Source organism: Peromyscus californicus, unplaced genomic scaffold, assembly GCF_007827085.1.
Source record: "Peromyscus californicus insignis strain IS unplaced genomic scaffold, ASM782708v3 Scaffold_16__1_contigs__length_79575227, whole genome shotgun sequence".
NCBI classification, from domain to species: domain Eukaryota; kingdom Metazoa; phylum Chordata; class Mammalia; order Rodentia; family Cricetidae; genus Peromyscus; species Peromyscus californicus.
The window spans coordinates 72,564,630-72,579,915 of NW_026294458.1; the positions used below are offsets into that span (position 1 = coordinate 72,564,630).

A 15,286-nucleotide genomic window follows, 5' to 3' on the forward strand; every position below is an offset into this window, starting at 1 on the left:
CAAGACCATAACTCACATCTGAGTGAGAAGAAGGCCAGAATGAAAAGGTTCGTTCCTAGCAGAACCACAGTAACTATTTTAGACATAACTTGCCAATTCTTTTTGAATTATATCTCTTCTAGTTATTTTAGTGTGCTTATTATTTTGGTTTTTACATCTGGACCATGGTCAAGGCCACGGAAATCTCCGAGGCAGATGTGACTGCTATGGGGAGGGAGGTAGAGGGCTGAGAACTGTCTGAGCAAGCCCAAAATGGAGTTGGAACAGGATGGTACTTAGTCCTTTCACTGTTCCAGCTCAGCACATGCAGAACAGGCATGAGGCATGCCTGTTGAAAGGACCAGAATATCTGAGTGAGAAAGATACCTCCCAAAGAAATGCTGGCTCTGCCTTGTAAAATAAACAGCTAGTCAATAGGATGAATTCTTGGGCTAACTTGGAACTTTAATTTCAATCAAGAGAAGCACATCATCTATAAAACATCCAGTAGGTCACTCTCTTACTAGAGAGTAGTTATCACGGCCGAGTCTCTACTAGCTAAACTCACTCCCTGTTTTTCTACAGCTTGTGAGCCAACAACCATTTTACATCTTTAAATAGTTGGAGAAGCAAACAAGAGAGGGGCTGGAGACATGGCTCAGCAGTTATGGGCTTGGTGCTCTTCCAGAGGACCTGGGTTTGGTTCCCAGTACCCACACTGAGTAGCTTGGAACCACATATAACTCCAGTTCCATCTGACGCCCTCTTCTAACCTCGGTGGGTACCTGCACACATACGGTGAACATACAGATAGACAAAAACACTACACAAAGGAATAAAAAGAGAACATTTATCGATATTTCAATTCTAGCATCTGTGGAGTTTTATGGGAACCCTGGGAGGCTCACTCGTTCACACATGGTCTGTGGCTGCTTTTGCACCACCAGGCAGACTTGGGTAGTTGCAGCAGAATGTATGGCTCACAACGCCTGATATTTACACCATCTGGCCCTTTGTGGAAAGCTTGCTGGCCGACTTAATGAAGTGGTCACAATCCAGTCGCAAAGGCTTATGATGTAGAGGTCAGGAGTCAGAGATTTTAAGAGGGAGCATTGCCTTCTTGTGTGCATACTCTGAAGCATGAGTCAGGAGGAGCTGGGCACAGTTTAGAACACAGGACGGTCATTCCACGCTGGTAAGTCAGTAGACCAAGCACTAACCTGTAGGGACTTTGTGTAGATGAGATAAAGGCAGTTCTCTCTAAGTCATCTTATTTCCAAGTACAACAGATTTCCTTCTTAAACAGACACACTGCCTGTGCCTTGTCTTGTTCCTGACATACACAGAAGTATTCCAGACATCAGTCTGCATCAGTGTCCAACGCTCCACAGACACAAAAACAAGGTCACATTGTTTTACTTCTCCATGAGACTTTTTTCAAAATAAAATGTTAATCTGAGAATTCACTGTTCATGGCAGGAGGTAAATACAGCTCAAGGAACATGGGGACATCCTAAGGAACCGCACCAAGTCCACTCTGGGAGGCCTTGGGCAGAGGCAGGGGTGGGGAGGCAAATCTACTTTACATCAAAGGGCTTTCCAGTTTCTGATGCTCCAAAGGTCAAAGCTCCCATGATCCCCACCCCAACATAACATCTCCCAGTCTAGAGCAGCCACCTGCCTGCACACTTACTCTAGGGACGTAAAACCCTTGTGTGCTTTTCCCTGAAAACCCTAGAAGAGCATTTCCACTGCCGTAACACTGTGGTGCTGGCAGACTCAGAACAGACAGGAGCACAGCCCAGTGTGGAGCCGCCCACTGTGATCCCAGCACTCTGCAGGCTGGAGAAGGGTCTCCAGTTCTAGGTCGGCCTGAGCCACGTAGGGAGGAAGACACCCGGCATCCAGCCTCCACACACATGTACACACATGTGCACATCCAGACACAATACACACAAATAAAACCAACTTTAAAAAGAACCAAGTATGATATTTATGCACAAAAAAAAGTCACAGTGAAACACATTTTTGTAAGCCAACCAAAACCGTAATTTTTAAAGATTTATTTTCATTTTCTGTGTGTGACCGTTTTGCCTGAATATATGTCTGCTCACCACGTGCGTGCAGTTCTCTCTGGAGGTCAGAAGAGGGATCCGATTCCCGAGGCAGGAGTTACAGATGTTTGTGAACCACGTGTGGGTGCTGGGACATGAATCCCGGACTTCTGGAAGTGCAGACAAAAATCACAGCCCCCCAAAACACAATTTTAAAAGATTTTAAACAATAGTCATTGAAAAAAAAAGTGTGGAGACCACTGTGACTGTCCCTCTTTAAAGCATACGGTGTGAATTGTGTGTCCACGTGGGTGCACATGTGTGTGTACTGGTGAATGCATGTGCATAGGCCCACAGGCCCACCTCAGGTGTCATCCTAAGAGACTCAAGGGACACTGGCCCACGGTGGCTCTGGCCGGCCTGGCCCTTCTCCCCAGCCCCTCTGCCTTGCTAAAAACTGTTAGATTACATTCCTGAAGCTAGCCCCCAAGGTCTGTTCTCTTATTTGACCACTTCCTCCTCCTGAAGCTGACGACCAAGGTCCAGCTATCCAAGTATTGAAGTCCAGCAATCAAAAGCCCCCTTTGGCTCACCTAATTAACACGCCCAATTAAAATTAAACACCTCATCTTAACACGGGATTTCCCCTCGTACCTTTATACACCGCCATTTTCCTGTGGGCCACGTCTGTCTGCTCTCTATCCAGTCAGTCCTTTGTCCTCCAGGACTCTGCCCCCTCCCCCTGTTCCCTTCCCCTTCTCTCCTGCCCTCTGTCTCCTGTCTTTATCTCATTCTCTGCTCTCTGCCCCTCTGGGGCAAATAAATCTCTTTAATTTCAATCAAGAGTACACATTTTATAGAGTTCTAATTAAAACAAAAATTCATGGGGGTGGGAGATGTTTGACCTCGTTCAGTCCGTGGCTTCCCAAGCTCTTTGACATTCCACTTTTTCCTGGGTCCCTGAAAGGTCCTGAGTGTTCTGGGAGCAGCTCAGGAAGTTCAGCCTGAGTGAAGAGCAGGGCTTTGGGGTCATGGAGAAAGTCTGAGTCACTAAGGAGTTACTTGACCTCTCTGGACCCAAGACAGAACTGCCCCGGAAAGAATATAGGACACACTGTTCCCACAGCTCTCTGTATGGAGCAGAAAAATTACTCGGGCTGCCCAGAAGCTGGGTGATTAAACTGGCAGCCACAAAAACTAAGAGGGGTGATGACCCATCACAGGAATGTCAAAAACAACCAGTGTAGAAGGGACTAAGGCGTGCACAAGGGGGGCGGGGATGTGATGTGTGCGTGCGTGCGTGTGTGCGTGTGTGTGTGTGTGTGTGTGTGTGTGTGTGTGTGTGTGTGTGTGTGCTCCCTGGCCACTACACACCCATTACTCAGACCCACACTGGCCAGCACTCTACTTGCTGAAATTTATTGCGATCCCAGGATCAATACTTGGGGAGATTTCCTTGTCCTTTAAGGGTGTGTGCAGAGTAATCTAAGTCCCCTGACGAGCAGGTGGACAAGACCACTCTTTCGTTTCTGCTCTATGGTGGAAACAGGCGTCTGGCCTCCCTGGTGACACGTCCGTCATTTTACTCTTGGTGTCTAACGTGGCCTCTGAGGGCTGAGTTCAAGTGCTGGCCAGTGCTTGTAGTTACAGGAAGGTGGTGATGGCGGGTCCAGTGGAGCACGATAACGTATCTATTAAACAGAGTGCAACGCCCACAGCCTTGATCACTTGAGGACAACATTCTGACTAGTGGCTCTCAGGAACCTAGTCTTGTCCTTGCTCCAGGGACAGTTGTTTGGTACTCTCTAAACCAGTGTCCCCAGAACCAATCTAGGGAGAAAATCAATGGATTTAGGGTGTCAAGTTCCAGGTTTGCTTCTTACGGGGGGGGGGGGGGGGGGGAGAAGAGGTGGACACCTGGAGTAGCTATGGTGACAGGAGGACACCTGGAGTGGCTATGGTGACAGGAGACACCTGGAGTGGCTATGGTGACAGGAGGACACCTGGAGTGGCTATGGTGACAGGAGGACACCTGGAGTGGCTATGGTGACAGGAGGTCACCTGGAGTGGCTATGGTGACAGGAGGACACCTGGAGTGGCTATGGTGACAGGAGGCACCTGGAGTAGCTATGGTGACAGGAGGACACCTGGAGTGGCTATGGTGACAGGAGACACCTGGAGTGGCTATGGTGACTGACAGGAGGACACCTGGAGTGGCTATGGTCACTGACAGGAGGCACCTGGAGTGGCTATGGTCACTGACAGGAGGACACCTGGAGTGGCTATGGTGACAGGAGGACACCTGGAGTGGCTATGGTGACAGGAGGACACCTGGAGTGGCTATGGTGACAGGAGGCACCTGGAGTGGTTATGGTGACAGGAGGACACCTGGAGTGGCTATGGTGACAGGAGGCACCTGGAGTGGCTATGGTGACAGGAGGTCACCTGGAGTGGCTATGGTGACAGGAGGTCACCTGGAGTGGCTATGGTGACAGGAGGACACCTGGAGTGGCTATGGTGACAGGAGGTCACCTGGAGTGGCTATGGTGACAGGAGGTCACCTGGAGTGGTTATGGTGACTGACAGGAGGACACCTGGAGTGGCTATGGTGACAGGAGGACACCTGGAGTGGCTATGGTGACAGGAGGCACCTAGAGTGGCTATGGTGACAGGAGGACACCTGGAGTGGCTATGGTGACAGGAGGACACCTGGAGTGGCTATGGTGACAGGAGACACCTGGAGTGGCTATGGTGACAGGAGACACCTGGAGTGGCTATGGTGACAGGAGGACACCTGGAGTGGCTATGGTGACAGGAGGACACCTGGAGTGGCTATGGTGACAGGAGGACACCTGGAGTGGCTATGGTGACTGACAGGAGGACACCTGGAGTGGCTATGGTGACTGACAGGAGGACACCTGGAGTGGCTATGGTGACAGGAGGACACCTGGAGTGGCTATGGTGACAGGAGGTCACCTGGAGTGGCTATGGTGACAGGAGACACCTGGAGTGGCTATGGTGACAGGAGGCACCTGGAGTGGCTATGGTGACAGGAGGACACCTGGAGTGGCTATGGTGACAGGAGGCACCTGGAGTGGCTATGGTGACAGGAGGACACCTGGAGTGGCTATGGTGACAGGAGGACACCTGGAGTGGCTATGGTGACAGGAGACACCTGGAGTGGCTATGGTGACAGGAGGCACCTGGAGTGGCTATGGTGACTGACAGGAGGACACCTGGAGTAGCTATGGTGACAGGAGGACACCTGGAGTGGCTATGGTGACTGACAGGAGGACACCTGGAGTAGCTATGGTGACAGGAGGACACCTGGAGTGGCTATGGTGACAGGAGGACACCTGGAGTGGCTATGGTGACTGACAGGAGGACACCTGGAGTAGCTATGGTGACAGGAGGACACCTGGAGTGGCTATGGTGACAGGAGGACACCTGGAGTGGCTATGGTGACAGGAGGTCACCTGGAGTGGCTATGGTGACAGGAGGTCACGTGGAGTGGCTATGGTGACAGGAGGACACCTGGAGTGGCTATGGTGACAGGAGGACACCTGGAGTGGCTATGGTGACTGACAGGAGACACCTGGAGTGGTTATGGTGACAGGAGGACACCTGGAGTGGCTATGGTGACAGGAGGACACCTGGAGTGGCTATGGTGACTGACAGGAGGACACCTGGAGTAGCTATGGTGACAGGAGGACACCTGGAGTGGCTATGGTGACAGGAGGACACCTGGAGTGGCTATGGTGACAGGAGGACACCTGGAGTGGCTATGGTGACAGGAGGACACCTGGAGTAGCTATGGTGACAGGAGGACACCTGGAGTGGCTATGGTGACTGACAGGAGGACACCTGGAGTGGCTATGGTGACAGGACACCTGGAGTGGCTATGGTGACTGACAGGAGGCACCTGGAGTAGCTATGGTGACAGGAGGACACCTGGAGTGGCTATGGTGACAGGAGGACACCTGGAGTGGTTATGGTGACAGGAGGACACCTGGAGTGGCTATGGTGACAGGAGGTCACCTGGAGTGGCTATGGTGACAGGAGGACACCTGGAGTGGCTATGGTGACTGACAGGAGGACACCTGGAGTGGCTATGGTGACAGGAGGCACCTGGAGTGGCTATGGTGACAGGAGGACACCTGGAGTGGCTATGGTGACAGGAGGACACCTGGAGTGGCTATGGTGACAGGAGGACACCTGGAGTGGCTATGGTGACAGGAGGTCACCTGGAGTGGCTATGGTGACAGGAGGTCACCTGGAGTGGCTATGGTGACTGACAGGAGGACACCTGGAGTGGCTATGGTGACAGGAGGCACCTGGAGTGGTTATGGTGACAGGAGGACACCTGGAGTGGCTATGGTGACAGGAGGACACCTGGAGTGGCTATGGTGACAGGAGGACACCTGGAGTGGCTATGGTGACAGGAGGACACCTGGAGTGGCTATGGTGACAGGAGGACACCTGGAGTGGTTATGGTGACAGGAGGACACCTGGAGTGGCTATGGTGACAGGAGGCACCTGGAGTAGCTATGGTGACAGGAGGACACCTGGAGTGGCTATGGTGACAGGAGGACACCTGGAGTGGCTATGGTGACAGGAGGCACCTGGAGTGGCTATGGTGACAGGAGGACACCTGGAGTGGCTATGGTGACAGGAGGACACCTGGAGTGGCTATGGTGACAGGAGACACCTGGAGTGGTTATGGTGACAGGAGGCACCTGGAGTGGCTATGGTGACAGGAGGACACCTGGAGTGGCTATGGTGACAGGAGGCACCTGGAGTGGCTATGGTGACAGGAGGTCGAGGTGTTATTCTGACATGTTATTTTGCTTAATCTAATCATTTCACAATGTGTTTTTAAAAACTACAGCCCCATGTGGTGGCACAAACAAACAAACAAATAAATAAATAAAAGAACAGCTGTTTTGGTTAATCCCAGCAATCAGGAGGCAGATCTCTGAGTTCAAAGCCAGCCTGATCTACAGAGCAAGATCCAGGACAGCCTGGGCTACACAGAGAAACCCTGTCTTGAAAAACAAAACAAAACAAAAATAATAAATAAAAATAAAAAACACTACTTTGTACCCTACATATACATACCGTACCATTTAATACCTAGTAAGAAACCACAAGCTGCCGGGCTGTGGTGGCGCATACCTTTAATCCCAGCACTTGGGAGGCAGAGGCAGGAGGATCTCTATGAGTTCAAGGCCAGCCAGAGCTGTTATACAGAGAAACCCTGTGTCAGGGGGAAAAAAGTGCAAGCATTAATGAAATTCAAGGAATGAGAATAGGAAGTCTGAGCTCTTTAAATATCAAACAGTTTGTGTAAACAAATTAGTTTATTTTTAAGAAAACAAAATCATAATAAAAACCATTTCTAAGAAAATAGGGATGAGCTGTAAAAAGAAAAACTGTGTCACAATTTCCTTAAGGTAAAAACTGATTCTACAATGAATTCAACGGGTCCTGGTTCCTTCAACAATTCTCAGAAAAGAACTGGGCCTGTCAATCACAGCAACTGTCAATTCCTGTTTTCCTTACAGAAGGAAAACAGCGAACAGAGTGATGCAAACGATTCCTGCTCCGTGACCCAGGATGTACTGAGCAGAACTGACTGCCACAAGTAACCCTCCGGCCTACAGAGAGACGACAGACAGACAGACAGACAGACACACACACACACAAAGAATGACAACACACAGACACAGAGAGACAGACACACACACACACACAGAATGACAGACACACACACACACAAAGAATGACAACACACAGACACAGAGAGACAGACAGACAGACAGACAGACACACACACACACACACACACACAGAATGACAGACACACAGACACACACACACAAAGAATGACAACACACAGACACAGACAGAGAGACAGACAGACGGACCCAAACCTTCACAATTTTAATTAGAATAATCGAGTGTTTAGGATAGTACATGGAAGAACTGGGGTAAACTTGTGGGGATGGGAAGCCTATTTCCTATGAAATGATTAAATCTAAAATGAGTAAGAAAGGCGGGCTGGAGAAACGGCTCAGCAGTTGAGTGCACTGGCTGCTCTTGCAGAGGACTCAGGTTTGCTTCCTCGTACCCAAACAGCTGCTCACAACCATCTCTAACTCCAGTTCTGGAGGATCCAACACGATTTTCTTTTTTTTTTCAAACCATTTATTTATTTATTTATTTATTTATTTATTTATTTATTTATTTATTTATTTTTTGGTTTTTCGAGACAGGGTTTCTCTGTGTAGCTTTGCGCCTTTCCTGGAACTCACTTGGTAGCCCAGGCTGGCCTCGAACTCACAGAGATCCGCCTGGCTCTGCCTCCCAAGTGCTGGGATTAAAGGCGTGCGCCACCACCGCCCGGCAAACCATTTATTTATTATGTATACAGTGTTCTGCCTTCATGTCAGAAGAGGCACCAGATCTCATTACAGATGGTTGTGAACCACCATGTGGTTGCTGAGAATTGAACTCAGGACCTCTGGAAGAGCAGTCAGTGCTCTTAACCTCTGAGCCATCTCTCCAGCCCCACAACACGATTTTCTGGCCTTTTCTGGCCTCTTCTGGCATCAGGTGCACACATGGTTCATATACATCCATGCAGGAAAACCATGCATACATATAAAATAACGTAATAATGAATATATTTTAAGTGATCCTAAATTGACATTGTGACTGGACTATTTCTCCCATGAGAATGTAAATTCAACCTGTCCACTGCAAACACTCTTGAGTTTCCTACAAGAGATGAAGCTACGTGGTTAAACACCAGCAACCTTTCAGTCTACACAGCTCGGTGTGTCTGTGCACGCTGGTGCCTTAGAGGGGATCCGAGTGTGTCTTCATCAGTGGCAACAGGAAAGTTACTGCAGCAGGGGGGCCAAGGAGATGGGGCAGCCGGGAAAGAGCCTGCCAGGCCAGCATGAGGACCCCAGTTTGATCCACAGAACCCAAGTGAACCGAGGCACGATGGCACATGCCTGCGGTCCTGGTTCTGGGGAGACAGAGACTTCGGGTGCTTACTGAGCAGCCAGCCTAGTCTCATTTGTGACCCCTGGGTCCCAGTGAGGGACTGTCTCAAAAAACAAGGTGGAGAAGAGGTCTCCAACACACATGCACACACACATGCATGTATATGTGCATACACACAAACAGTAACACAGGCTGTGTGTGGTGGCCCATGTCTTTAATCTTAGCACTTGGAAGGCAGATCTCTGTGAGTTCAAGGCCAGCCTGGTCTACATTTTGAGTTCCAGGGCAGCCATAGCTAATAGTGAGACCCTGTCTTAAAACAACAACAGAAAAGAGCGGTGAGACTCTCAGAGTGGCCTGCAGGACGCTCTGACAACATGATCCCCACACAAAAGAGTCAGTAGTCTGGGGTTGAGTGACAAGTAAAGCGAGACCTTTATTAAGAGAACCGTGTGCATTGGAGACGTTACCAAGGACTCTACTGACTCACAATACCCGTGAGAGGATGCTGACATCATCGCTCCCATCTAATGAGACAACAAACAGAAAAATCAACAGACTTGCTCCCAAGTTCACGACTAGTCATGAACAGAAAAGAAGCCACCAGCATTGTCAGTTGGTCCTCGGGCTGCCCTTCATAGACCTCCACACTGGCGTGCTCTAGTCTGTGTCTTCTCCTTGTTTATGAACGCTTCTTGGATAGGATAACTTGGACAACGAAGAATGCACAGAGAGCAGGTTTCATGGTTTGTTTTCCCCAGCACACCTAACTGTACAGTATGTGTGAGAGGGATAGTTATTGCATTAGATTCTAAGAATAGAAATGTGTGATTGGCTCTGTCTTTATCTATACCAGAGACAAAGCCGGCATTTTGAGGGAAATGTAACGAAGCGAGACGCATCTAGATGAAGGCGCAGCAATCCGCAGCTGCTTCACACGCTGTGCTCAGTGAGGCCTCCCTCTCGGGGAGGCAAGCTCAGGAAACTAAGGCCTGCATTACAAGTTGCATATGCTACCGTCGATATTACCGTTTGACAGCAAAAGGCTATATAAAAATCCCTCGGGTTAAAAGTGCAACACAGAATCTTTACAGCAAAGGAAAGGCCCACAGAAATACGCACGGGCGAGCACACACTCAAAGGTGGAGAGGGGCGTCTGGAGTGGAGTGTGAACTCTCGGGACACCGCACATACATTGTGCAGCATCCGGTCACCCAGGGCCTGAGGGCTAGAGCACAGGGACTCAGGACTAAGAATCCAACGTCTGGCTTTGGGGAGAAGTCTGTATCTTTAGCTAATTATTCCACGTCTTGTGACATGCGTCTGAACCGCATCTGTCTCAGGGTCACTCGCTTGAGTGTGTGATGCGGAAGGTGTTGAGCCACATGAGACAGCCGGGAGCACGGAAGCTGCATGGTAAGGTGGGAAGCACATTGCTCAGCTGCCTGACGTCTTTTTTAGTCACTCTAAAAAATGGCGTTTTTCTGAGTCTGTTATCCCTTCTCAAATAAAAGTCATGTTAGAGACATGATTTTTAAAGGGAGCTTTCAAACTAGTCCTTTTAAAGATTTAAAAATCTTCATATAAAAAGTTCTTTAATACATACGCACAAACATTTGTTCCTTTAAAAATAATCTCATTTCCAAGCCAAAATAAATTACAAATGGCAGAAATACCTTCTCTAATAGCTCAGGGCTTCTTCTAGAGTCACGGAGCTGTATATGTTGCACATTTCTAAACATCAAAGATACTGCGACAGGGAATACCTCTAAACACCAAGACAACAGAACCCTGGCCTGGGACACATACCAACCTTAGAGTCTTGGGGATAAACCTGACATTCAGCATCCTGTGTTATGTGTTGTGTAGTCATGTATTATATACATATTAACTTGTCCAATCAATGGAAAACCTAGACATTTTGCAAAAGCAATTCAGAACTGAGGGCATAAAACTGTGAGGAAATAGAACACTGAGTGCCTGCACGGTCTGTTCCATTTGGCGATGTGTAAATTATACCAGAGATAAAGTTATCTACGAAAAGAACAGGAGGAGGGTGCAATCCGAGAGGCGATCTCAAGTCCAGAGCTCTTCGGTTCTTCCAAATTTGTAGATCAGAGTGCTGGAAAGGGAGGGACAAAGCGGTGAGATGACATGAACCGAGTACAGGGCTCGAGTCCAAGCGGCTGTGGTGGGCATGCCCAGTTATCAACGTCTAAAACCAAATGCAGGACCAGAGGAGCTGTGAGGGGGTGCTCACTTTATAAAGCAGCTGCACTGTGGTGTCTGGGGGCGAAGAACACCCCACAATGCCTGGACAGCTACTACGAAGGAAACATGTTCAAGAGCGGGGCAGCCTTGTGGCGGTGATGGGTACAAGGACACTTTACAGGTCTAAGAGCACCTTTATCTGTGCATGGCCACTGAAACACGCTAAAACAGACCAGACTGTAATTCTCCATTCCTTAGCAGTTACTGTAGGCTGAACACTGGCCTGCACCCGGCCTCTGGCTAAGTGCTGGGACATGGCTGAATCAAAAGGAACCAATATGCTCGAGTCTCATGAGGGCAGTAACGGTGCATTGTCAAAGTCCAACTGTAAAAACATGCTGTGAAGGAGTGCATGTGGTGTCTACCATAACAGATAAGAAGCATCTGACCCCATTGGCCCACCACCTACGAGGTAGAGGCAGGGGGGTCAGAAGTTCAGGGTCATCCTCCACTATGGTGAGCTTGAGGCCAGCCTGAGATAAACAAAACTTGGGCTAAAAAACATTGTATCAAAACAGGATACCAAAAACTACAATCCCAGCAAACTGCATGGAAAGCTACAAATGAGGGGAAAGAAACCCAAACTGAAAAATAACTAGAAAACAGCGCAGGCCTTAGACAAGGATATCATCAAAAGAGTTTTAAACAGTCAGGTGTGCTCACACGAACAGACACACAGCATGCTAAGGAGAGACAAAGAAGACACCAGAAGACCTGACCTGAGCTTCTAGGGCTGAAAACCCAGTGTCTGAGGTGAGCAGTCCGCCTGGACCCTGAAGAAGCTCAGCTCAGCCAGCCTCAAGACAACGCTAGGAACTAGCCAACGGGCATGGGGAGAAGACAATGGAAAAGCAAAACGCAAGGGCAGGGCGGGCGCAGAGTCACACAGCTGGAGCAGCTGGAGTGATTCTACCAGTACAACGTACTGAGCTGCACCATGGCTCCTCCAGTCCCAGCTCTGAGGCTGAGGCAGGAGGATCATGGAGTTGGAGGGCAGCCTAGGCAACACAGAAAGACCCTGCATTATTGGGTCGGGGAGGAAGGGAGGAGGAGGAGGAGGGAGGAGAGGCAGAGGAGGGAAAATGGAGGAGGAGGTGCAGGAGGAGGGAGGAAGGGGAGGGGCAGTGAAAGGCACAGCGGTCATCACCACGGCCCAGCGCTACTATACAGAGAAACCCAGAACCCAAGGAAGACAAGACGGACAGAAAGACAGTCAAAGAAAGATTAGTTTGCTGTGGGGTGTCAAATTGCTCTGGTCAATAAATAAAACACTGATTGGCCAGTGGCCAGGCAGGAAGTATAGGCAGGACTAACAGAGAGGAGAAAAGAAAGAACAGGAAGGCTGAGTCAGAGAGACACTGCCAGCCGCCACCATGACAAGCAGCATGTGAAGATGCTGGTAAGCCACAAGCCACGTGGCAAGGTATAGATTAATGGAAATGGATTAATTTAAGCTGTAAGAACAGTTAGCAAGAAGCCTGCCACGGCCATACAGTTTGTAACCAATATAAGTCTCTGTGTTTACTTGGTCGGGTCTGAGCGGCTGTGGGACTGGCCGGTGAGAGAGATTTGTCCTGACTGTGGGTCAGGCAGGAAAACTCTAGCTACATTAGTTTATAAGTCTGAATTTCATGAAATCTATAGACTGATTTTTTTTTTTTTTTTTTTGGTTTTTCGAGACAGGGTTTTTCTGTGTAGCTTTGCGCCTTTCCTGGAACTCGCTTTGGAGACCAGGCTGGCCTCGAACTCACAGAGATCCGCCTGGCTCTGCCTCCCGAGTGCTGGGATTAAAGGTGTGCGCCACCACCGCCCGGCTAGACTGATTTTTTTAACGCAATGAAACATGAAGAAAACTGCACCACACCATAGACATATTGCTACAGCTAGTGGAAATAACAAAGGTCTTCGGTGTGGAACTCATTCTGCAGACCAGGCTGGCCTCTAACTCAGATTCTCCTGCCTCAGTCCCCGAGTGCTGGGATCAAAGGTGTGTGTCCCCATGCCCTGAATCTTTCTCTTTCTTGTAAGTCTGCGTGATTTTTGTTAAGCAAAGCGCAGGCTATGGAAGTCTGAATTTAAGTTCCTGCTCTGCATTTACCGAGTCCTCCAGAGCTCTGAGTACTCCTCACCTATGACGTGAGACCACCACCTGGTATTCACTTAAGCAGTGGCAGGAACTTAAAGGGCAACATATAAAGCATCTGGATGAACAAGGTCTTAGCACACAGCAGGACCCCTGGCTAAGAGGCTCTCGCTGATGTCCATGGCCATGCCACTCTTACGATGCTGTTGACATTTCTGTAAATGTTGAAGTGTAAATGGGAACTTAGGCATCTGGAGCTGGAGAGATGCTGAACAGTTAGCAGCACTTGCTGCTCTTACAGAGAGCCAGGCTTCAGTTCCCAGCACCCACACTGCGTGGCACAACCACCTGCAATTTCCAGTTGCAGGGGACCTGACACCCTCTTCGGGTCTCCTCACGCAGACACTCATGTGTGCACACAAGATAAAAATAAACCTTTCTTAAAAAATAAAAGAGAGCAAAGGAAATTAGACAACTTACCTAAAAAATATAAGAGCATTTTGAAAGAACACAGCTAGTCCGGGATAAACATCAATATCTGCACACAAAAAAACGAAACACGTTAGAGGAGGACCGGCCGGGGCGAGCCATGCCATTCATAGTGACAGACTCTGTGCATTAGAATACAGGACGCATCAGAATACAGGACGCATTAGAATACAGGATGCATCAGAATACAGGACGCATCAGAATACAGGATGCATCAGAATACAGGACGCATCAGAATACAGGACGCATTAGAATACAGGACGCATTAGAATACAGGACGCATCAGAATACAGGATGCATTAGAATACAGGATGCATTAGAATACAGGACGCATTAGAATGCAGGACGCATTAGAATGCACCCACTCTAAGACGTCTGCAATGGAACAAATGATTTCATTCCCTGAAACAAAAGATTGCTTTTACTCTAGATACACGTCATCAGGCTCTCTCTTTGTCTAACTCATAGGGCTCGGCTCAGGCCACATCAAAGGTGCTATGACTGGGTTCCAGCCATGTGGGAGGCTGGAGCAGCAGGACCACTTAGTCCAGGAGACTGAGGCCAGTCTGGGAAACAGAGAGATACCGTCAAAACAAAAACAAAACAAACAAAAAACAAAAAAACAGTGCCAAGAAAGCAAAACACCTTTGCCTGGTAAGGCAAACACAGAATTTTAACAGGGAGTTAGCTACATTCCTGATTCTTTAAAGGGACTTACTTCCTTCCATGAGTTCACATGTGACATCATCAAAATGGGGGTGATACAAAAGGAGCCGCCATGTTCTTCCCCTGACTGAAGGAATCAGCTAATATAGCCACAGAAAGATATGAGTTTTGCTAAACTGTAACTATTGATGTAAAAACCACTGGCCATGATAAAGACACTTGTTTACATTTCGAGCTTTTGAGAGCATAGAAAGAACCAAACAGCAGGTTTGTTGGAGTCTGAGCTGAGTTCTTGGTGTTGACTCCTAATTCTGTTACCGACTAAATGAGGTGAGCAGGTTACTAAACCTCAATATCTTAATTTTCTCTCCTGTAGAATGGGCATTCTAACGGTGTCCACCGCACAGGGAGTGGGAACTGAAAAGGTGACCCTGTGTGATATTTGCAACAGTACTTGGACCACTGAGTGACACCAGATGTAACACCTTATCTAAAAGGCTTGGGATCCGATTTTGGTTTTTAGATTTGGGAACACTTGCATATGCATATCTTGGGAATGGGACCCCAAGCGTGTTCGGTTGGGACCCAATATGAAGTTCAGTTATGTTGCACATAAACCTTCACACACAGTGCGAAAGTGATTTTATAGAATGTTTAGTACACCTGTTTTAATTTTGGTTTGGTTAAGGTTTTGGAGACAGGGTTTCTCTGTGTAGTTCTGGTTGTCCTG

General features: G+C 48.6%; 1 protein-coding gene across 1 annotated transcript in view; it reads right to left on the minus strand.

Annotated features, from left to right (window-relative positions):
* Positions 1-9,458: 9,458 nt before the first annotated feature.
* Tmem50b (transmembrane protein 50B) overlaps positions 9,459-15,286 on the minus strand; it is a 35,764-nt gene continuing 29,936 nt past the window's right edge. Inside the window, exons 6-7 of the mRNA XM_052741171.1 lie at positions 13,882-13,939; positions 9,459-11,169 (exon numbers count right to left, since the gene is read on the minus strand). Coding sequence (XP_052597131.1) covers positions 11,124-11,169; positions 13,882-13,939 — 104 coding nt within the window. The 3' untranslated portion in view covers positions 9,459-11,123. The remainder of the gene's footprint in view (positions 11,170-13,881; positions 13,940-15,286) is intronic.